At 40.9% G+C, this 25,067-nt stretch overlaps 1 protein-coding gene across 1 annotated transcript in view; it reads right to left on the reverse strand.

Annotated features, from left to right (window-relative positions):
- Nucleotides 1-25,067, reverse strand: part of LOC138285009 (uncharacterized) — a 597,004-nt gene that overhangs the window by 242,960 nt on the left and 328,977 nt on the right. The window contains exons 12-13 of the mRNA XM_069224423.1: nt 17,333-17,401; nt 6,469-6,529 (exon numbers count right to left, since the gene is read on the reverse strand). Of these exons, the coding sequence (XP_069080524.1) occupies nt 6,469-6,529; nt 17,333-17,401 (130 nt within the window). The remainder of the gene's footprint in view (nt 1-6,468; nt 6,530-17,332; nt 17,402-25,067) is intronic.

Here is a 25,067-nt window from a genome sequence, read left to right on the forward strand (position 1 = left end):
GTGGGGGGCAGAAGCCTCCTCCCCACACCAAATCCCTGTTAATTGTGCTTCTCAAAGGCTCACTGTAACCTTTAGATCCCGATAATGGAAGAAGGAACCACATGATGTGCGTCCTGTGGCTGCCCAATTGTCATTCGGCAAATAACAATTAATGGGCGTAATATGTAGCTTACTCAGACTACATGTCAACGTTAGCTGTAGCAGTCTATTTGTTAGAGAAATCAGCCCTAGTGAGTGGTGCTGCTTTATCAGCAGACGGAAAAAACAGCCCACCAAGTGGCCTCCGCCACTGGCCCCTTGGCCAGCGCCCGATTGCTAGCCCTGCCAATCCGACCCTGCACTGAGGAGGCCATTAATAGCACCATACATGATCATTAGTTAAGCCATCAAGGGCATTTATTTATTGGTTTTATAATGCACACAGCTACCCTGTGGGATTTCCCAGTGCACAGCACAAATCAGGTAGGGTGGAAGAGGGGAAGATTCAGAACAGCCAAGTCTTCAGGCCTTTACAAAAGGCCAGCAATGTGCTTACATTTTTTTATGCTTCTGGAAGAGTATTCCTTAACTTAGGGCCGAGGTAGGGGAAGGAACGTCCTTTCATGCCAGAAAGACAGAAGCTCTGTATCATAAATAAATAGAGGAGTGAAGAAACCATGAAGGCTAATAAAGGCCCACCAATTCCTCAATATATTGTGGTCCCATGCCTTGTTTGATTTTAAACATGTAGCATAATGCCTTGAACTAAATACGTTTCGAGACGTTAAGCCAAAGCAATTCCCGAAACAAGTGGGAAACTGACACCGATTTTGGCAAGTGGAAAAGCAGTCTGGCAGCTGGATTTTGAACTATTTGAAGACAATGGATGGTTGTCTTGTCAGCGCTTAAATAAAGTATGGTACTGTAATCTAGTCTGGATAAAATCAGGGCCTGGACTATGGTCCTCTAGGCTGCAAGTGGGTTAAGTCAGATGATCTTTCTCAGTCACCTAAGAACAGCAAAACATGTTGCCATGATCTTGGTTGCCTGTTGTCTCATAGACAGAGTGTCATCGATAAAAAGCCCACATTTTTCACTTTCTTAGCTGGAGATGGTAAGGCTGCTAAATCATACGGCCAATATCTAGGGCTCCAAAGAGCAGGGTTCTTACCCAAAATCATAACCGTTGTTTCTCTATTAAGCTTAAGGCAATTCTTGTTCATCCAACTGGCGATTATGTTCAAACCATGATTCAGAGGAGAGGAGTCTTGGCACTGATCTAAAGAAAGAGAAAAGACAATCTGCGTTTCATCTGCATAGGGAAAACAGACTAAGTCCACAGCTCAGTATTAAACTTGCCAGAGGACTAACACATATTTTAAATAGGAGTGTACTTAAAACCGAACCTTGAGGGACTCCTGAAGTCAAGGCCAGAGGTGTGGATTTGGTATCTGTCGAGAAAACGTCTAGCCGTCGCAAAATAAATCAGCTATATCAGTGCTGAACCTTCAAGAGGGCCTCCAATCCATCTTGTAAAATGCAATATGATACAGTATCAAAAGCCACACTCAGATCTAGTAGAATAAGTGCAGCAGTAACACTACAGCCCAGATGTAATCTCAGGTGTTATATGACGCACAGCAAGGCAGATTCAGTGCTGTGACCGGCCCTAAAGTCAAATTGTGACGGATGAAGAAAATTGTTAACCTCAATGAAAGAAGTGAGATGGGTATTGGCATGTTTTTCTGGTACTTTAGAGAAGACCAGTAGTAAAGAGATGGGACGATAATTTGCTAAATTAGAATAACCTAAATTCGGCTTTTTCAGTAAAGGTAAAACCATAGCATGTTTCCATCTCAGAGGTTTCACCCCATCCAGAAGAGGGGAGTTAAGGAGCTCCCTTATCAAAGTTAAAAACTTTGAGTCTAGCAATTTAAGTTTGCTGGGAGGTATAGGGTGCAATGGAGATCCAGATGTAATGGCTTGCAAAGTTTAAAAAATAAGATGTATGATCAAAAAGAGAGCAATCCTTCAGGTTGGTATCCAAATGACTACCCGAGATGTCATGACTAAGTTCCCCCATAGTAAAATTCCTCTTTCAACAGTCAGATCAGAGTCTAGTTTCACAGTCACATTTGTTAGCTGTGCACGTATCTTTTCATCTTTTTGCATAAAAAAATCTGCTAAATCATCACACTGACTTTATGACAGTATAGAAGCAGGAGAACCATTACTGACGTCTGCTAGTTCTTTCACCACTTTAAAAAGCGTTCACAAGCAGTTTTGGGCATTTTTTTTTTCCGTATAAAAGGTTGCATGAGCATGTTTACACTGGGCAATATAAGCTTTCAAAGATTCTCGGTATATGCTTTTCACCTCCTCTGTGTAAGATTTTCTCCATCGTCTTTCTACTGGTTGGCAGCATTTCTTTTCACTTTTAAGAGTGTCAGCAAACCAAGACGCTGGAGGATAAACTCTACCAGCATGTTTGGTGGTCATAGGTAGAGAAACATCAATGGCCTCAGTGTGCCTGAGTGGATCATAGCTGGTCCAACTCTGCCTGGTGCACTAATAGTGGTTGATTAATGAGTAACTATTCATTCAAAGTTAAGATATTTAGTTTAGATCAGTTTCTGTATTTCCCCTTCGAATGAGGGCGTGTTGACCACGTTGGAGACCGGGCCACAAATTTAAAAGGCAAGGCATAATGATCTGACCAACGGAGTGGCAGCAGGGGGTCAATTAGCAGATCCTTAATGTTAGAAAAGATAGGATCAGGAAGATGCACTGCTTCATGAGTGGGCACAAAGTTTAGGAGTACAAGATGGAGGCCACATTGCGACGCCCCAGGGACCCACGGCGACCCCCTCGGGGGCCGTGGTCAGAGTACCGGTCTGTGTTTCAGGCAGCCGGTCCTGCCGCGGGCTGCTTTTTGGGCCTAGACCTGTTTTCTCGACCGCATTGTCAGTGTGGAAAGGGTTGCCGTGACCTTGGTCAATCCAGAACAAGCAAGAAACCAGGTGGTCCCAGAGACCGGCCGACTACAACAGTAAGAAGCGCGCAAACCGTGACACTCATAAGTCCTCAATAAAGGAGATACACATCTTATTGTGGGCATATCTGAAATGGAGATTAAGATCCACAAGTAAGATAAAATTGGCAAATTTTAAAATGTAAGGCACCTATAAATCGAGTAAGAAGCTGCTCTACTTTCCTGCATAATCCGGGGGTGGTAGATAAAGGCTCCAGAGAGCGTAATCTGATGGGTGAGGGAGAGAGTAAACATCAAGGCTTCAAAGTAAAAGTTAGGAATTTCTTCGATTCTACAGGTAAACTCTTTTTAAAAAATGATGGAAATACTGCCACCCGTTCTGTCATGTCTATCCAGCCTCACTAGAGCAAAGTCAGTCGGTAGAGAGGCAATTATATCGGGCACGGACTCAGAGTGTAGCCATGTTTCAGTTAAAAAAAAACAGCATCAGGATTAAAATCACACAAAAAGCTAAAAAGATATTGTTGATGCTTGGGGATGGAGCAACGGTTGAGGCTAAAAAAAATTGAAATGTCCTCTCCGATCCCTCATCCTGACAAATGTTGGATTGTGTGACAAGATTGGGGTACAAACAAAGTTAACCAGAGTGCAGCAACATGTAATTGGCATCCCTATTATCAGAGGAGCAGGCAAAATTGCAGGTGAAACAACTCCGAGAGTTAGCCCCGGGATTCATTATTTTCCACTCCCTCTAAGGGCTGGCCGCAATGTTTTAAAGTCAGATGCAGTATAGAAGAGTTTGTCTGACTGTAAGTAACCAGGGTTTCTGGCCCCTGGCCACAGCCAGATGCAGATAGGCGCAGAGGGGCTTGCCTTTGGCACGCCATCAGCGTGCACGCTGCACGTATCCGCACCCAAACCATGTTAGATAAGTCCTTGTGGTTGGAAGCTAGAATTTGAATCCTCGAGTGAAACCGAAAGATGGCCGCTGCTGCAGGCACTCGGAGTACCAACTGCAACATGCTATTCTCTGTGGTCCCAATAGAGAAGAGAGTCAGTGGTAAAAAAGGCCTCATCACCATGCCTGATGTCCAGAACAAAAATTTTAATTAAAAAAGCCCCAGCTCTCCCCAAAGTCAAATTTTAAAAAACACAGCAAAATGCTTCAAGCACACAGGCAGAGAAGACAAAAGAAAATGGTAAAAAATGGTAAATCAAACACATTAAAAGTGAGCAGCACAAGGAGATCACAGATACTACGAGGGTATAGCAAAGGCAAGGCACCCGATCTAAGGTTATGGAGTTATAAGAAGTGAATGGATGGGCATAGGCATTTTGGTTCCATCACTAACTATAACTGGTGAATTTCTGTGGTTACTAGGTTTTGGATTGTACAGAAAACCCCTAGAAATGGATATTTAAAGGGAATGATTTTCATAAAATAAATGTGTTATCTTAGTATAATGTTTGCCTCAATTTCATGTGTTTTGTAAAGATACATTTTGTTTCCTGTCAAGTGCCTATTGTGTATAGTCAGGGTCACATGGCACAGCCTTCTGTATGACATGTGCCTATTAACTCTGTCTCCGATGTTCATTGGTCATGATCGGGCTGGGAACACTGTGTAACATTCAGGTACAATTTGTTCCCTGAAACCCTCCCCTCAGTGCCCATTGGCCTGCACTAGTTTCCCACAGGCCCTGGATACCTCTTTCACCATGCACTGTGCCCATTAACCATTATTTTATTGCCTGCTGGGCATAAACTGTGGCAACACAAAAGGATGATGGACGGAGTGCTGAACAATGCAAACACTCACCCCCAGTCACAGACCTGGGTTTAATCCATTGTTCTTTTGCTCACTATGCCACCCCAGTTTGGACCCAGCCATATGCAAATCAGTCTTGACCCTGTTCCTCATGGGAACAGTCCAGCCCGAACTGCCAAGCCAGGTCTTACCTGGACCAGAAACAAGCATCCTGGGACTGGTTTCAGGGTATCACCCTTCATCAGCCAGGCTAGCTTGAATCCAGTGGCACAGTGAGCACGGGACCCACGTCCGGGCATACCCTCCCCACTTAGGGCAACTATAGCAACACAAAAGGATAAAACATAAACTGTGACCATGCAGATTGGGTCCGGGCTAAAGGCATGGTCACTCAGTTTTCCTGCCCCTTCTATCACTGAACATGGCCTCTGACTGCCCCCGTCACATGTCATGACCTTAAGTCTTACATTGTGTCTACAATCACCCAGAATGTACTCAGCACAGGGCATGTGTGTTCTGTGCTCCTTGTCATATTTGAGGTTGCTCAACAGTTTAAGGATCCTTGGAAGAGATTTTGGAATCCTGTGAGGAAAAATATTGTTTATAATATGCTGCAGTCGTACTTCCTGCGGAGTCCTTTTTGTCTGAACCTGTGGCGTGGGCTAAGGGGATTGGGGACAGGCAAGTTGTGACTCTAAAAAATTCTATTCAAATTTTGATCTTATTTCATGCTTATCTCTATACCTACTACTAATGCTATTCTAGTTGTTTGTCTTATTTTCACCAATTAGTCCAACTCAATGGTTGCCTGTTAAATATCCATTTGGGAAAGTGGAGTTTTGAGACACTCTTTGACCTTCTTCAGTACTCAAACCTTGAGCTGCAGCTGGACACTCTCACATATAATTTGTGTATGAACACAATATGCTGACCTCTATCATGATTTTAGTGACACGGATTAGACAGAACTAGTAACAAAACAAGTGCTCACTTAACCAAAAAGAAGAGAAACCTTCCCCTTGCTCCAAAGTGATGATGTTTCTCCTAAGGGTCAAGAGTCCTCTTAATGTGCTTTTACATTACTGCACAAATGTGACCCCTTGCATCATTGTTTTCGTTAATAATAGTTTTTTCAATCAAACAAACATGACAACATGCAATTGCCCAAAAGGTTAAATGACAAAATATAGGCAACAAAAATATTGTGATATACTAATATCATGTCAAATATATTATATAATTAAAAACATATACTCTTACATTCTGCACTGTCACTATAGGTTCAAATTGAAAATATATCTGAAACAATATTCTTGTATCACAATATTTTAAATTTGATTTATGGCAGACTACAGACATAACCCTCATATATGCGGATATGAAGAATACAGGACTGTAATATGATTTTTATTACCATTGTTGAAGGGGAAGAGAAGCACCATGACCCACGCAAGACTTTGCCTCTAATGAGTCATGGTGCATTCCTTTGCTCAACAATGGTAATAAATAGCATACTACACTCTGGGCATCTGCATTAATAATCGATATATGGGCCAGACCTCTAAACACACCTACATATGCTTTTTTACTCAAGCAACTTCATCACCTGCATAACTTGATTACTACTGCAAGGATTATTTACTAGGTAAAAAGCTTCACTTTTTAAAAATTAAGGAAATAAACAACCTTATCAAATGCATTTCTAGATCAAACTAAACTGATGACTTACCACCTGCCTTGGAATATTCACATTGTACTTCAGCGTACAATTCTGTTTTGGTAGCGCAATTCTAAGAAAGAGTGCAAAATGGCAGTCATTTTGTTAGGTTGATTACAGATCATTGTTCAGTATTAGATATATATCCACACACAAACAGATACACAAAAAAAAAATAACAGAATTGAAGTGTGCATTTATACGTTTCCTGATATTTGAAATAATTCTTACTTAGGCTCTAGTCCTGGAATAGGCATTTCACCAAAAACAAATAGTGTGATTCCTGGCAAATCACTACCTCTCCGATTACTTCAAAGTGTTAAATAGTGAAAAACTGAATACACATATGCACAATGTTGTATATATTCTGTGTACGCTGTACTGCATACTTGCTTCTTAATTGTAAGACAAAAAACACCTTTTTTATACCATTCTGGTCTTGACTGACGGTTTCCTGTGCATTGCCTTGTCTATGGGATGTTCTTCCAACTATGAATGAGAAGGGGCCTGATTTAGAGTTTGGCAGACAGGTTACGCCATCGCAAATGTGGCAGTATCCTGTATGCATAATTAAAAGTGTATAATAGTTTGTGACACTTATCATGCGGCGAACAGGATTTCTGCTATGTTTGTGCAGAATAACTGTTCACCACACTCTAAATCAGGCCATATGTTCTCTGCCAGCTAAGAAGATATCAGCCCATGCTTTAAGAGTTTTTTAGGAAATGGTTACTGATAAATTGAGAGTCTCTGTATGCTTTTCTTTGCCTTGAAATTGGCAATGGAAAGGTTCTAGACTTGACTAGCAAGATATTAACATCTCACACTAGAAGCCTAAGTATGATGAATGAAATCCTGACCAAACACAGAAGGCTTGTAGCTAAGAAACATGGGGTAATCTTCCTGAAACTCTTGCAACTGATGTAGATGGGGCATATCTGTGCTGCACTTGGGATGTAGGCAATTTGGGATTAAACATATTGATGGGACATTTTCCACATTGTTGCGATTCCTCTCCTCACTAGTAGACACAGAAAAGAATGCACATGTCAAATGTTTAACATTTGAAAGGGTTCAGGGTTGTGCTATTTTGTAGTGGGAACAATTTTCAGTTTCTTTTTGTCATTAAAAGGGGAAAATAGGGAAATTCTTCAAATCATTTAGCAGAATCAAAAAAAGTGAAAAAGGTGCTAAATTCTTTCTATTTATCCTTTTTGTAACAAATGTAAGCCTTTGATTTGAACTAGCCCAATGGTGTCTTTGCATTGGCAGTCAGGTGGTAATGCTAAAATTCAAAATTAATGTTGTGTTTATGTTCATAATTAGCTTCCGATATAACAATAGGATATCAAATATTAAAATTATTGTATAAAATTGACCTTGTGTATAAAGTGTGATTATTGTACTGATTGTAATTTTCTCTTTGACACATTCTGTGCCCAAGATCTACTTTATACTACCACAAATTTACGGCCCAAAATGGCTTAGCCTGTATGTCCTCACAAAAGCCATGTTTACTCAAGTTTTCTGACCAAAATAAGTGGTGGCTCTAACAGGGTGCACACAATGGGTCTTAGGTAGAACTAGCAGGGCCTCCTTGCAATATATGAAAAAAACAAAGATTAAAGAGACGTTACAGTTAGGGGCAAATATTAGTTATAACATACCATTTTAAACACATAAAATCACTTAAAATCACCAGTTCTAGTTATCTCAAGTAACTATAACTCATGCCCTGAAGTAACTATGACTCAAAGCCCTACCTCCACTGTGTTGACATTAGGTCAGATGTTGCAGTTATGTTATACAATGATGTCATGGCACTGCTGATTTGCGATACCGATTTAAACAAAATTATGTTTTTTGGCCTGGGGGCAAGGGGTGGGTCCCTAAATTCCTGAAATGGCTGCCGCTGTATCCTGGATGTGGTGGCAGACAATCGGATCTTATCTTAAGATCTGTCAGCTCCATGGATCAGCCAAGATGTGAAATATACAATGTTTTTGAACTTTAATTCCTCAAACACTACTGAAAATATTTACACCAAATCACAAAAATTATGTTTTCTGGACCAAATTTGGTGTAATTCTGTTCAGCCGTTTTTTACGTGTAACGAATCAAACCAAAACTTTCCAGGAAAGAGAGGAGATGGATTAACTTTTTTGGGAAAGTCTCATGACCATTCATTAAACAGCACCAAAATTCTTGACAAACCAATAAATAATTTTTCTATGGAAACATGCTCCTAACAATAACTATCCAGGGGTGAACCCCATTGAAGATATATGTAAATGTATCCAAGCACAATGGTACATGAGACTCCCAGCTTCCAGGTTGGGGCTTGTACGATGGGTGCCTACCACTGAGTAAATCACTCCAGTTTCAGACAACAGTTCTTTGTCTGAAACACGAGCCACACGAGCGAGGTCTGTATTAACGTTTACTCAGGAACACAAAATGTGTTTCAACCGTCTCCAAGTCTTGATCACGTGGCCATTAACAATAATGCCATCAAAATTTAAAAAGACTACGCCATATAATGAACACTGAAAAAAGGACCTCATACCTTGGTCTAAAAATTACTTTTAACCAATTCCACCTCAATATTTTTCTTTAACAAAATTATTAATACTGAAATAAAAATATACACTTCATTTCACCATGTTGCCATGTTGCTAGAAAAATATATGATACTTAATCAGGGTGCAGTACCTGACTAATATATAAGTCACAATATCCAATTCAGGACACCATTAGTAATATAAAAATTCCACTGACGATGTACAGTTCCATTATAAGAAGACAATACATTTCCCAAATCATTGTAGACAAAAAAAAAAAAAAAACTATAAAAGCATTTTGTTTCAATGATAAAACAAAATTTACTTCATACAATCGACCAAACATTCCTATTTCACTACTCGGGATTCTCCTTGTTCTAAAAAAAAATGTATAATCAATAAACCTATAGTAGGCTTCAGTAATGCAAACTAATACAATACATTTCCACTAATTTCCATGATCTACATCCAGACCTATAAAAGGAAAAGAAAATAATGGTGCAAAGAAAAGAAAACAAACCGCTTTACAAAGTATAATCAATATACATTATAATGCCTAAAACCCAATCAACTTATAGACCAAATGCTCCTTTACAAATCTCAAGAAAGCAAAGAGGCAAAAGAAAGAAAAAGAGAAAAAGTGGCCACACAGAATATAAATGCTGATACTGAACCATTTCATTACACAACCCTAAATTCATTTTACACATCCTAAATGGATCGATAACTCTTTATCCAAGTCCATACTATTTGGGGCCATACTCCCAACTTCCAAGATTTGCCTAGATTCCAATCTTCTTAATATCAGAGATATTCCCACCTCTCAGGTGTTTGGGTATTGTACTGAGGCCAAAATATTGTGCAAGTCTCCAATCACTCAGATGGTACTCTTTGGCGATACTATATGCAAAATCCCAATTTGTTATTGATTGCCAATGTTCCAAAATACATTTCTTCACTGGAACAATTGTGGCCCTGACATACCATTTATTGCAAGGGCACACAATGGCATTTACCACACAATCAGTACTGTGGATAATGAATTTGCTAATCTTTCAAAATTTACAAGACTATGTTATGGTTACATGTTGCACATTTGCACTAGAACAGCAAGTTTTGAAATGACCACAGATTCTGAAATATTTTATCTGACCCAACCAGTTGATAATCTTTGGTTTGAGGATTCTGTGAACTAACATGTCCCCAAAGGAGACACTTTTGTGAAATGTGATAGCAGGATGACTGCCTATTCTGTCCTTCAGGGTGGGATCACGTGTTAAAATATCACAAGTATTTTTTTAAATCCTCTTGAAAGAATATGACCCCTCGGAAAATCTGGTGATAAACTTTATAGGATTTTGGTTAGAAACTGTTGTGTGAATGGGGTTCTTATCAAACAGAAACTGATCTCTAGTCTTTAGATCAGCTCTTTTCTTAGCTATATCAAGATGTCTTTTCTGGTACTCCCAGGTATAAATCTCCTAATCATCTGTTGACAAGTTAGAATAGAAGTTACCTCAGAGCTACAATTTGTTTGGCTCGAAGGAATTTACTGTAATCCATCCATCTGAAATTGGAGGGATGGCTACTGCAAGCATGTAGAACAGAATTACCAGCAGTTTTGTTTATAAACAATGCTGTATGTAAAGATCCTTCACTTACTCTGACTTTCAGATCCAAGAATTCAAGCATTTCCTTACGGTGAGTCATGGTGAATTTCAGATTCACATTATTGATGTTAATCTTCTCAGCGAACTCCACTAAATCTTTCATTTCAAATACAGAAAACATTATCAATAAACTGTAACCAAATGACAATTTGGTCGGTCCAACGTGCCATTTCAGGGTCCCACAGGACCTGCTCCTCCCCCCAGTCCACCAATAAATAGGCCTAACTGGGGGCGAAACAGGTGCCCATTCCTCTCCCTTGAAACTGTTTATAAAGCACAGTGTCAAACAAAAAGATGTTTTCCATCAAACACTTTTAATCATGTGCAAGAGCATATGTGTGTGCTGGGAAATTAATCCCTCTGGCACGTAAAAAATATTTGCATGCTGGCAATCCATCTTGGTGCCTAATACTGGTATACAGGCCTTCAACATCAAAGCAGGCCATGATGTAGGACTCTTTCCACCAAACAATATGAGTTCTCTTTAATTCTCTTTAAGAAATCTTTAGTGTATTTTAAATATGATGCTAGGTTTTGAACAAATGGGGATAAGAAATGATCCACATAAATGGAAGTATGCTTAAACAAACTGTTTTTAGATTAAATGATAGGTCTACTGGGTGTGGTAGTTTTGATTTTTATGAATAGTTGAGAGTAAATATAATGTCAGAAGGACAGGAGAATATTATTTTTAGAAACTACATCTTTTTCCAAGTTAACAACTCCTCTTCCCACCACATTCTCAGTTTATCAAAGGACTTTGTCTTAAACTCCAAAAAACAACAACATGGTAACCTTACTATAACAGTTCTCGTTACCCAACTGGTGTAATGCGTTATCAATGTGATCAGTCCTTATCATGATTACATTTCCTCCCTTATTGGAGAGTTTGATTACAATTTTGTCATAATTTGGAAGGCTTTTAGCAGCTTCCCATTGCTCTGTTCTCATGTTGTATTGTCTCTTTCCTCGATTGCACAAATCTTGGGCTACCAAGTCCCCAAACACATCAATATTATTTCTAGGTATCTGTGGTACAAACTTGGAAGCTGGTTTAAACTGAGTATCAGCAGAAAGATCTGTGGCTACACCATACTCCTCCTGCAAGGTCAAAATCAAACTTGGGTCAAAAGGAGTTAGTGATTCAATACTACTGCCACAAGCCTTGGGATGACCTAATTCATTCAAAGAACGTAAGGTCTCTGTATCATTATTTGATAAGCTAGATTGTTCCTTCTGTTGAATGATTATCGGGGGCACACAGGCAGGACAATCCTAATTTCCTCTACAATAGTTAAAGTTTAACAAGACAAATTGATTACTGTTAACTAGTGTGTTTGATCTTTCCCATCCATTATGTCCTCCTCTGACCACGCTCCTATGTTCTTATGGTATCCCCTTTGCTTGATCCTTCTTTGGAGTCGTTTTTGGGTTTGTTTCTTTTTCCTTTTCCTGATTATGTATCTTGTGATAACTGTTTGTGAGTCTTTCTGAGGAGACGACACTCCTTGGAAAAAGACACCTTTGATCCTAAGTCCCTTGACGAGCCATCAACTGATTCCAAATCAGAACTCAGACTGGTGCTGGAATAACCCTTCTTCCTATCCATAGCTTGAAGGGTCTCTTCTCTCTCCAGTTGTTTATGCTATGCTTAGAATCAAATTTATGTACAAATGTAAGTATTCTTCCACATTCATAATCATTTTCATCTCTTTGGAATTTATGTTCCTTTCTTGCAATCACATCTTTTTCATATTTCTGGCATTGCCGGAGTGTCTTGACAGCACCATTGACAATTTGGCAGCTACATGTCAATGCCGTTTTGCCATGAAGTCCTTGATGCCCTGAAAGTGCGAGGATATGATGCTGGGACAAGTCTGACCCGTTTGGCAGAGTCAGACATTTATTGTTGGGCTTGTCAGAGTCAGGCGCTGCTTAGATATTTGCTGAGCAGTTTGTAACTCTAAGAGGCGGGAGGATTTAAACGGAAACAGTGAACCGTAAAGAGCAATTAGCTACGTTTGGATAACGGTATGGCAGAGGGTTTTATGACGGACCTCTCAGAACGCAAGCAGAAGGACCCAGTGATTTTTCATAATGAAGTCCAGAGTACAAGAGACATGATTGATTTGCGTCAACAACACCAACAGGGTGCAGAATATGTATATACTAAATGAAGAACCTTGAGAAATTAAGAAAATCTTAACTTAAATGGTTGGAGAGGGAGTCTTTCGAACAATACCTTGAGGTTGAGAGAGCCCCTAGAGGTCTACGAATCATGATAACACAAACATATGAAAACCCTAACCCTGATATGTTGAAAGCGTGGCATATGTACAATGGGAAATGATAGACAGGTATGCTTGAGATTTTGATCAAGTATGCACAAATTGATAGGAAGAAATTAATGAAAGAGACTGCAAAACTGATGGACAAAATCAACAAATTAGACAATGAAAGTGTGGTGGAACTACTGAAAACATCCATGCAAGAAAGGCTCCGAAAATTGAAAGACAAGATCAACCAAAAGAATGCACAGAAATTTAATAGAGACCGAAGAGATTATGAGAATGACCAAATCTATACTTTTGCCAAGAAATTTGATAATGTTAGGAGGCAGAAGATGGAAGGTACTGGAAAGATACGGCCACCACAAAATGATGGGAATACAGATGTGAGTGTAAGTTCAGACACCAATGTGGATGAATCAGGGAGAATGGATACCCACACATTGTTCCAAGAAGAATTATACTTTTTTACGCGAAGACAGTCATTCAAACAACAGATCCTGGCGAGGAAAACCAAGAGGCAAAGGCAGAGGAGAAAGAAAATTAGATGACCAAGGATAAAGACTTAGAGAGAAAAGTTCAGGAGGAAGTGATCTGGAGCAACAGGCAATATTGACAATGGGCAATATTGTAGTAAACCTTTCCAACGTAGATTTGACAGAACAAGATGTGAAATATCTTAATTTGGGGTTATCTTTCTGTAACAAAAATCATTTTGACTACATTCAAAGTAGAATTGATATATTTCTATTTGCCAGAAAATGTAGGTTAATGTAGTTCCATAAGTTGATTAAGAAAAACAGATTGTCACTGCCAAGTAGAATGGGAATTTCAAGAAATGTATTAATCGATGATGTCTATTTGATGCGGCCATTGTTGGGGTCTGAAGCAGAAATCATTGGTGAGTTGGATGAGACTACAGTAGTAGAACGTCTTGAAAGAGAAGGTGTATGTCTCTCAGAGGAGTGGTGCACGTCATTTAAACCGAAATCTACAACCATTCCTCCGAAAGGAGGTGATAACATTGATCTTTTCTCTGATGCTGTTATTAATGATTTAAAAACTTTGAGGGAGGTGGGAGAGAAGTCTTATTTTACTGGAGATAAGGGTTACCTTAACACTATAAAAACGCTAGCCTCCAACACGGAAATAGTAGTGCGTAATGTAGATAAAGGGAGAAATGTAGTGATCTGGCCCCTTAAAGAGTACATGAAGGAAGTGTACTCATAATTGTCAGATGAAACGTGTTATAAGGAGATTGATTATGCACATTCTGATGCTGTAATGAATGAATTTGTTGCTCTTTTCAAAGTGTGGAGAAAAGAAGGTATGTTACATGCTGAAGAACATAGTTTCCTTAAAGTTGATAACCCTAGACGTCCGGTATTTTATCTTATACCCAAAATTCATACAAATCCTACTAACCCCTGGGTAGACCCATAATTGCAGCCCAACAAAGTTTTTAAGAATGTTTCACAGTATATTAATTATTTTCTCTAACTTTTTGTTCAGAATCTCCCATTCTATTTAAAAGCTAGCACAGACTTTAAGAGGAGAACTTTTGATGTAGCATGGGAAGATCAATTTTTATTGATGACTTTAGATGTGGCCTCACTGTACACAAGGTTCCACCATGAAGATGGACTTAGGGCCACCAAGCACTTTTTAAGAGCCAGACCCATAGGATTGTTTAAACATAACAAAATGCTCACTATGATGATGTGGTGTCTAGAACGCAACACATTTTTTTCTTTGACAATTCCATCTATGAACAACACCAAAAACAACAGGGAACTGAAATGGAGACTTGCTTTGCAAATGTGCATATGGGTTGGTGGGAGGAGCAGGTTCTCAACAACCCCATCCCTTAGATTTGTGGCAAGATAACATAGTTTTATGACTGTGTTACATAGACTACATTTTTGTGATTTGGAGAGGGGATGTACAACGTGCAGAGACCTTTGTGTCATAAAGCAAATAAAATGAACTTAACTTGACGTTTACTAGTCAGCTGAGTGATAAGGAGATTGGATTTTTGGATGTGAAGGTGTGCGTGGGGAATTGGAGACTTGAAAGCACACAATATAGAAAATTTAATGCAGGCAATAGCAGACTTCATGCACATAGCTCCCATCCTTTACCTCTTATTGAAAGTATACCTTACAGAGAACTTTCAAGAATTAAATGAAATTGTAGCACACATGAAGATGATGAAAAGGAGAAACAAGGAGTGTTACAAAGACTAAACATGTGGGGACACAAAAGGAAAGTATTGGAAAAGTGTAAGACAGGTGAGGGAGTTAAACTTAAACATTTGTTATTCAAAGCCTCAACTAAGAAAATGAAAGATAACATACAACAGAGATTTATCACTACAAATATTAAGGTACATCATAAAGTGAGAGCCATACTCAAGAAACACTAGAAGCTCTTAAGAAATGATCCAGTAATAGGAACAGGTCTCCCTCATAGATCAATGCTGAATTTCCGCAGAGGAAAATCCACTAGGGGTTATATAGTGAGGAGTGACGTGAGACAAAGGAGGGAACAAACATGGTTGTCAAAGGTTAAAGAATTTACAAGTGCAGTAATTGTAAGACATACAAGAATGGAGAGAGTGCCAAGAATGTTTCCTTGAAAGACAAAATTGTACACTGGAAACTTGGCCCATTTGATTGTAAAAGTGACCATGTAGTATACATTTTGACATGCACCACACTACAGGTTCACAAGAGAATCGTAGAACACTTCAGGGCAGTTAAGAATAAAGCTACTTATCCAATGGTTAGGAACATCAGTGAAGTTCACGGAGGAAGACTGGAAGAGCTAAAAAAATTCTGTTACAGATGGCGTGAAAAAGACATAAGGGGCAGGAAAAGAGAAAAAGCCCTAAGAATTATGGAATCAAAATATATAATGACCTTTGATAGTAAGGAACCGGTAGGAATGACTTCAGGGGAATAACTGCATGTACATGTTTAGAGAAAAGTGGTGTACGCATTGTCATTAAGCAGTTTTTTTAATCCAAACAGGGGGTGTGGGTCTGTTTTAGGACTACACTTTCACTGAGAAGATTTACATTTTAATTTTACTCTTTGAACCTTTAAAATATGTTTTAAAAAAATATGTAGTATATATTTAATGAATTTGCCTCTGAACTTGATATCTCTTCGTTTTGTAAACTGTTGGAAGCGATAACTTGGTTTCTTTTTTTTGTAATTTTATTCTCTTTATTTATTTTTTCTGCAGAATGGAGGAAGTAAATTTTTGGAAGACGTAAAGGAGCTATGATATCTTTAGCTCACTTGGGATTTATTCCATATGTTTGGAGCCTGGAGGTGGTAAAGGGATACTAAATCGAATACAGGTTACGCCCACTTGGGCTTTATTTTGATGTCATCTTACATTGCAGACAGTTTGCTTCGTAGATTTATGTTTATTCAGCACTAAAGTATTCTATTTGTGCCTATCCGAGGGCTTTATTATTCTGCATCATGTTGGTTTATTAATGTTTATGGTATCTGTGGCGGCCATCAGTGAAGTATCCATGCTGTGGTTGGCCCGGAATCCTGATTGTGAGATGTTGAGAAGGGGTTGAGAAGGTGGTTTTGTTTGAGGTAGTCGGTGAGCTGTTGGTTGATGGCTTTCTAGAATACTTTGGCCAGCAAGCTAAGCAGGGAGATCAGTCTGTAGTTTATGAAGTTGCTGGGGTCAGCGGAGGGTTTCTTAAGGAGGGGTCTCACCTCTGCATGCTTTCATCCGAGAAGGTTGCCATAGAGATGGAGGTGTTGAGGATGTGGGTTAGTGCGGTGCTAATAGTGTTGGCTTCAAGGTTGAAAAGTCGGTGGGGGGCAGTGGATGGATGACATGGCTGCGGTGATCTATGTGGTAATCGGGGACCAAGAGGTTATCGTGTGGCTTGTGTTCGTTGTTTAAGAGATGTTGTCTAGGCTGAAGGTGGAGGGTTGGTAGTCGAAGGTGTTGCATATGGTGGTGATCTTACTGTGGACGTAGTCTGAGAGGGTGTCACAGAGTTCCTGGGATGGGTGGATGGTGGTCTCTGTGGCTACTGGGCTACAGAATCATAAATTACACAAAAGATTACTTTAATGATTTAATTATGTCTTTTACACCCCTTGTTGGGCATTTACCGGCAGTCCAATGTAATTTGGATTGGGCATATACCTGCTAAAATGAAAGAGGAGTTTGAAACCCAAAGTAAATATCGACCAGATATTCATCGCCTAAAAAAACAGAAATGTAATTGTGACTAAAATAACAATTTGAATCTGCCACAGAATAAATGCAGTAAAAGCTGTATGCTCTGAATATGTCAATGTTACAAAATATACATTACCCTTTCTCAGAGCAGTAATGATAAAACTTCTTGCATGTCGCTTGCAGCAGCCTTAAACCTCCCAGATACCTAAAAACAAGATGAATCAAGTTAAGTGATAAAAGAGCATTGTTTTAGACTCCAGCATGCAAAATCATCTAATTATTCAGAATGCAACTTCCCGTTAAATTCTAGAATTAATGCAAAGTGCATAATGTATAAATGCTTTGAAACAGTGATGTCAAGATTTGCTGGTTAAATCCAAAAAGCAGCTGAAGGAAGTAACATATGAGTAAAAAGTTGATGGGATGGCAAAATGAAAGCAGGGAAAGAAAACCCTGTAAACGATATATTGTATGAATGTTGAAGTGGACTGCACAACTATTTAAAAAAGATCAAAGAAACCCAGAGAATTACTAATGGGTGGAATATTAATCCTACAGAAACCACTCAATTATGGCGATTACATTGAGCTATTCCTAAATTAAAATAGCTTGATAACGATGAAACGAGACCTTGAACTTTGGTTTTCAGAAAACACTAATTTAATGCAAAAATACCAATAATTTCATGACACATCATGTGTGTATTAGAAATATTTCTGGAAAGTGCTTATCCGAACAGGTGTAACAAACACAATCTGAAAAGCATGCATGCATTACATAAAAGTCACAGTAAGAATTTGGAAGATCGAACCCTGTGGGACACTATTATTGTGCTCGGACAAGACAAGGCTGAAAGGTGTCATCTGTGTCAGAAATATTTCAAACTACCTAGCACATCTACTCTAGGAGACAGTAAGTCAATTGTATGCAACTGATATTGAGTCAGACATTGCCCTTGTATGATAACGGGTGGGTAGGGTAACCTATCCCCCATGATAAATTCTACTATGCAAAGCCATCATAATTTAATCATGGACTTTGGTGCATACAATTAGCTCTACCTGTTGCAGGTACTGATTCTAGGAATGAATAACAAATAGTGGAAATCCATGAGATTTTTTTTGTAGTACAGTTCTTTATATATTCTACTACAAGAACAAACGATTATAGAATCAGCTATATAAAAAATATAATTGTGTTCTGCTCTATCGAGTTTGCTATGCTCCATAAAGTGCATTTTGTCAACCTATTCCGTAGATGGACTAAATATGAGGAAGATGAAACAAACAATGCAATCGTGTCTCTGACAGCTTCTCATTATTTGCAAGGATAGTTACACAAAATAATCACAACATATCTAGACAATTTCGGGCGACTGTCTAGGTGTTTTCTTGAATTCTTTATTTAGAACAGAGGTGCCCATGTAGGTCGGGAGGGGCGGTCTCATGCCACATGCAGACTGCCCACCCATCATGTAAATAACTACCAGTTAGGTTAATTAAGTTTTTAAAGCGGGTCTGTTTGAGTAAGCAGTTGCTGCTTATAGTGGTTCTCTATTGGATACACAATATTAAGAACACATGTATTTTAAAATATTGAAGATTACACAACAAGAACCATAAATCCAGTAAATCAACGTGTTTTGACTCTTCCATTAGAGTAGATAACTATAACACAATTTAAAACACCAACTCCAATGCAACATCAGCATCAAGGTGTACTATGCGTGGGTAATGTCTGAAGTTCTAGAACAATAAATATAACATGTTTTCACTTTGTCCTCTTTTTCTCCAAAAGAAGCATACACTGGTATTTATCTCTGCCTCTAAAAAAGTGCAAAGAGTCTCACTGTAGCCATTTTCATCTCTTTATATACATATTAGTAATACATACACCTATAAACGCTTTCCACAAGTCTAATTAAACACAGAAAACAAAATGGATTCAAACTAGAGACATGCATATCTCTATGTGTATCTATTCTCAATTACAGTTATAATTCCTTTTAGAAACTATGTTAATCAATCTACAGGGAGTGCAGAATTATTAGGCAAGTTGTATTTTTGAGGATTAATTTTATTATTGAACAACAACCATGTTCTCAATGAACCCAAAAAACTCATTAATATCAAAGCTGAATATTTTTGGAAGTAGTTTTTAGTTTGTTTTTAGTTTTAGCTATGTTAGGGGGATATCTGTGTGTGCAGGTGACTATTACTGTGCATAATTATTAGGCAACTTAACAAAAAACAAATATATACCCATTTCAATTATTTATTATTACCAGTGAAACCAATATAACATCTCAACATTCACAAATATACATTTCTGACATTCAAAAACAAAACAAAATCAAATCAGTGACCAATATAGCCACCTTTCTTTGCAAGGACACTCAAAAGACTGCCATCCATGGATTCTGTCAGTGTTTTGATCTGTTCACCATCAACATTGCGTGCAGCAGAAACCACAGCCTCCCAGACACTGTTCAGAGAGGTGTACTGTTTTCCCTCCTTGTAAATCTCACATTTGATGAGGGACCACAGGTTCTCAATGTGGTTCAGATCAGGTGAACAAGGAGGCCATGTCATTAGATTTCCTTCTTTTATACCTTTTCTTGCCAGCCACGCTGTGGAGTACTTGGACGCGTGTGATGGAGCATTGTCCTGCATGAAAATCATGTTTTTCTTGAAGGATGCAGACTTCTTCCTGTACCACTGCTTGAAGAAGGTGTCTACCAGGAACTGGTAGTAGGACTGGGAGTTGAGCTTGACTCCATCCTCAACCCGAAAAGGCCCCACAAGCTCATCTTTGATGATACCAGCCCAAACCAGTACTCCACCTCCACCTTGCTGGCGTCTGAGTCGGACTGGAGCTCTCTGCCCTTTACCAATCCAGCCACGGGCCCATCCATCTGGCCCATCAAGACTCACTCTCATTTCATCAGTCCATAAAACCTTAGAAAATCAGTCTTGAGATATTTCTTGGCCCAGTCTTGACGTTTCAGCTTGTGTGTCTTGTTCAGTGGTGGTCGTCTTTCAGCCTTTCTTACCTTGGCCATGTCTCTGAGTATTGCACACCTTGTGCTTTTGGGCACTCCAGTGATGTTGCAGCTCTGAAATATGGCCAAACTGGTGGCAAGTGGCATCGTGGCAGCTGCACGCTTGACTTTTCTCAGTTCATGGGCAGTTATTTTGCGCCTTGGTTTTTCCACACGCTTCTTGCGACCCTGTTGACTATTTTGAATGAAACGCTTGATTGTTCGATGATCACGCTTCAGAAGCTTTGCAATTTTAAGAGTGCTGCATCCCTCTGCAAGATATCTCACTATTTTTGACTTTTCTGAGCCTGTCAAGTCCTTCTTTTGACCTATTTTGCCAAAGGAAAGGAAGTTGCCTAATAATTATGCACACCTGATATAGGGTGTTGATGTCATTAGACCACACCCCTTCTCATTACAGAGATGCACATCACCTAATATGCTTAATTGGTAGTAGGCTTTCGAGCCTATACAGCTTGGAGTAAGACAACATGCATAAAGAGGATGATGTGGTCAAAATACTCATTTGCCTAATAATTCTGCACTCCCTGTATAAATCTACACCAAAGCATAATGTCAAAGAATATGCAATTCTGCCCCAATGGGTCAAGGGATGGAAACACCATGTATGTCTGAAAAATAACATTCTCAGCTTATAGATAATAATCCTCATAGTGAACAATTTAAATTACATATGATACCGTAGGATAAGTTCTCACAATTCCTCTTTCACCTTTCAGAGATAACTGATACAAGACACCAATCTACTAAGATAAGAAACATTGTTCACTAACTACTGCACGTGAACCGACTACTTTTAAACCTGTTATATCACATTGATGTCTGTCAGTAACATGCTTGGTTGCTGAATAGTGAGCATCCACATTCATAATCACACAGAAACACCCCAACATTTGTATCATCACAGACTGAATAGTGCTTCTATATAAATTAGCCTACGGGGGCAAATAATGGTAGCAATGGCATATTTACTATGACAGTTTATGACTCTGAAAGGTCTTCCCATGTATAGCATTCTCAATGTTTTTGAATAGATTTCATACAAACATACATATTTACTTATAACAAAAAAACCTGTAGGGTAGACAGTAGCCACTCTCTACCATTTATCATTGGAAAAGGCCTTTTAGTTACAATGCCAAATTGCTCTCTTCTATATACAATCATACGATTGTCCAAAATATAATCTTTGAAATAAGGTTCCAATCTTTTCATGATAATTATGTGTTTTTTTATTGTTTGCATTGCATTTGGTGATAAATCTAAAACATGACAGATTCTCAGTTTTTCTTTCTCAATTTGGGGTCCAAAAAAATCTCGTCTTCTACAGGTCCTAACTGTAGATCTAGACTTCATTATATCTCTTGTGAGGAACCTCTTTCTTTATAGCTCTGCCTCAATGTTATAAACATTCATGCCCTGATTACAAGTTGGCAGTCTGAGGACCGCCATGGTGGCAGTCACACCGCCGCCGGACCAGTGGAGAAAACTGCCATATTATGACCATGGTGGTGTTCTCAACGGAACACAGCCAATACATCGCCAGTGCGGACGGACCGCAGTGGCCGGCTGCAGGCATCTTCCAGTCCAGTCGGAACCTTGTTACTGTCGAGCATATTACGAGGTTGCACAGCGCCAGGATTTTCAGGGAGGTCAAGCCACCACCAAAATCCTGGCAGAAACTAACAGTATAAAAGGAGACACTCACCTTCAGGAACACAGACATGTCCGGTGCCGCCATGGAAACTGAACTTGAAGTCTTCTGACTGCTCCTTATCATCCTACGACTCCAGATTCAGCGACGAAGACAACAGCCAACCTAGCACACACTGAAAGGTAAGGCACTAGTACACACCGACACACAACACACACATCCGGGATGACTAGCAACGGCCACACACTCAAACAAACACCAGCACCAACACACACACAGGCACCAATATACACAAACATGCACAATCAACATACACGTGCCATCCACACAGCACCCCGCACACACAAATCATCACCATTGTCTAACACGAACATACACAGTACCACAGACTAACACAACAACATTACTAGGGCAAACACACAAAGGCATTGGCAAGGAAGAACACTGCACACCTTCACATGAAAACATATACTGATAGCAACAGGTAACAACCACACACAACCAATCAATACCAAAGCACTGCCATACAATGTGTCAGATGTCACAGCACGTCCACCCAACGCACAATGTAAATGACAAATCCGTCATCATACACACGCACACACAACAACCACACATTGCCACTCAACACCATCACACCAAGTGTAATGCACAAGTAAACCCCACAACACATGCTGCAACACAATCACATCACATACACATAACACACACACACCAAATGATGGAAAGGCAGGACAAGTAACCCAGGCACATATGGCACTTGTGATTGCCCCAACTTGAATCCTGACTGCAAAGTGGCCTCTACTTGGTAGGGGCATCAAGCGGGCAGGCAAGCACCTCAGGGGTGATGGGGTAGTGGTCGAGGGGAGGAGGTGGGTTTGGAAGGGGGGCCCTTGGGTTTGGGGGGCTTGGGTTATTGTGGAGGGTCTTTAGGCTTGGGTTTGGTGGGGGTTGAATTTTTGGCAGGTGGAGGAGAATGGACAACACCGGGGGAGGGAGGATAAGGCAGGACTGGGAGATGGAGGCGGTGGGCTCAGGGGAGGGACACAGCATGCTTTCGGGAATCACAGGGTGGGAGAGAGGTAGGGAAGAGGGAAAACTCATAAAGGAGTCTCTTCTAAGGGAAACAAGGGCGGTCATGGGAAAAGCGTTTGGGATTGGAGGGAGAGGGAGTGGTTGTGAGGTGTGTTTGTGTACTTGTCTTGGGTGCAGATGCTTGGGTGGAAGGCATGTGTGTGCTGGGTGTCTGCTAGGTGTGTGAGTGCGGGCGTGTAGGTGTTTTGGGAGGAGGGGGGAAGAGGTGCAGGGAGATGCCATGGTGGATGGGTGACTGTCTGTAGGAGTGTACCTGCAGGTAAGGTGGATGTGCTGCATGTGGGGGTGTTGGTAGTTGTGGTGACTGCGCATGTGGTGAATGGGGTGGATGTATGTAGGTCTGGAAGTGTGGTAACTGTGGGTATGTTGGGATTTGTGGCTGGATCAGGGAGTGATGGTGTCATGCCAGCAGGTGTGAGTGGTGTAGTGTCTGTAAAGAAGGGTGTGGTGTTGGGGTCAGTGTAAGGAGCGGATGTTGTTGTGTGTGCAGATGGGTGTTGTCTGTGTGCAAGCCGGTGGTAGGTCTTGTGATGGCTGTGTTTGTCACTGCGAATCGTGGCTGTTGAGGTGGATGATTGGCGGTCTGACTGTGTGCTCTGGATGAGTGTGGGGAGAGGGGTATGGGATTGGGCAGAGGTAACTGGAGGGGGGACGGAAGACAAAGGGACACTGGCTGCAGTCAGCGAGGAGGCCAGAGCCTGAAAGGATTTCTGCAGGCCAGCCAGGGCACCGTGAATGCCTTACAGGTAGGCATTGCTCTGCTGTACCTGAGCTGCCAGTCCCTGGGTGGCATTCACAATGGTTGACTGACCCACAGAGATGGACCTTAGGAGGTCAATAGCCCCCTCACTGATAACAGCAAGGCTGACTGGGGCAGGAGCAGAGGTGCCTGCGGCAAAGGAGACGCATGCCCTTCTGGGTGAGCGGGCACGGGTAACTGGGTCGGGCGCTACGGGGAAGGTCTTGCTGGTAAGGGGGTGGCAGACAAGGATGGTGCCGGGCTGGTCTCAGATGGATCCGCCACCACCAGGGGGCATCCACATGCATGCATGCAGATGATCCCATCTCCCCAGTGGCACTCCCCTCGCCCTCTTTCCCACTGGTTGCCTCGGCTCAGCTGGTGTCAGCCTCCTGGGTCCCGTGGGCTGCTGCTTATCCACATGCCAGTGCCCCTTCTCCTTCACCCAACCATTGAATATGTCATTTGGATATACACTGACAGCATTGTATTGCCACACATAATCGATTCAGAGCCTGCCAGGGTGACTGATACCCATTGTCTCTGTGCATCTACAATTCATCACATGCACATCTGCCCACAAGTAAACTACCCAATCCCAAACAAGGCCTATCATGTGCGAAGTGGGAGCCTGTACTTATCCCCTTGTGGCTGCTGTACTGCCCTCAACAGCTTATCCACCTGAGGGTAGGCCACTGCCAAAATGCAGGCCATTAGGTGGGGCCAGGGTCCAACAGCCACCCCTCCCTCGTTGGGAGGATGTCCCAGGCTGGGTCTCCGCAGTCTTCCGGGCCCAGCGTCTCAGATCCTCACACTGCTTTCTGCAGTGGGTGCTCCGACAGCTATGAACCCCCGGGGTCCGAACTTGCTTGGCGATGGCACACCATATCCCCTTCTTCTGATGGGCGCTGACCTGAATGAGTGACACAGACAGAAGGAAAAACTCATATAGAGTGACACCACATCAGAAGCAGATGACTACCCACATCATACACATCAAATACCCACACTAACGTGTCTTCACGGCACAAACGCATGTACTCCATGGACCCTGCATGAATCCACTCCCTGTGCGGTGTGGCAACGCCTTACAGCCTCACACAGGACAATGGAATTGGGCTCACCTGCTCCTCTGGTGCCCCATAGAGCTGTCCATACAAGGGTAGGACCCGGTCCACAAGTTTCTCCAACTCTTCCTGAGTGAAAGCAGAGGCCTCATCACCTGCAGGACGTGGCATTATGGCTCCCAGAGACAGTACACAGCAGCTCACGTACTGGAGGTCTTGCTTGCACGAGTGTCAGTAGCAAGTGACCACGACGGC

This window comes from Pleurodeles waltl, chromosome 3_1 (genome assembly GCF_031143425.1).
Source record: "Pleurodeles waltl isolate 20211129_DDA chromosome 3_1, aPleWal1.hap1.20221129, whole genome shotgun sequence".
Taxonomy (NCBI): domain Eukaryota; kingdom Metazoa; phylum Chordata; class Amphibia; order Caudata; family Salamandridae; genus Pleurodeles; species Pleurodeles waltl.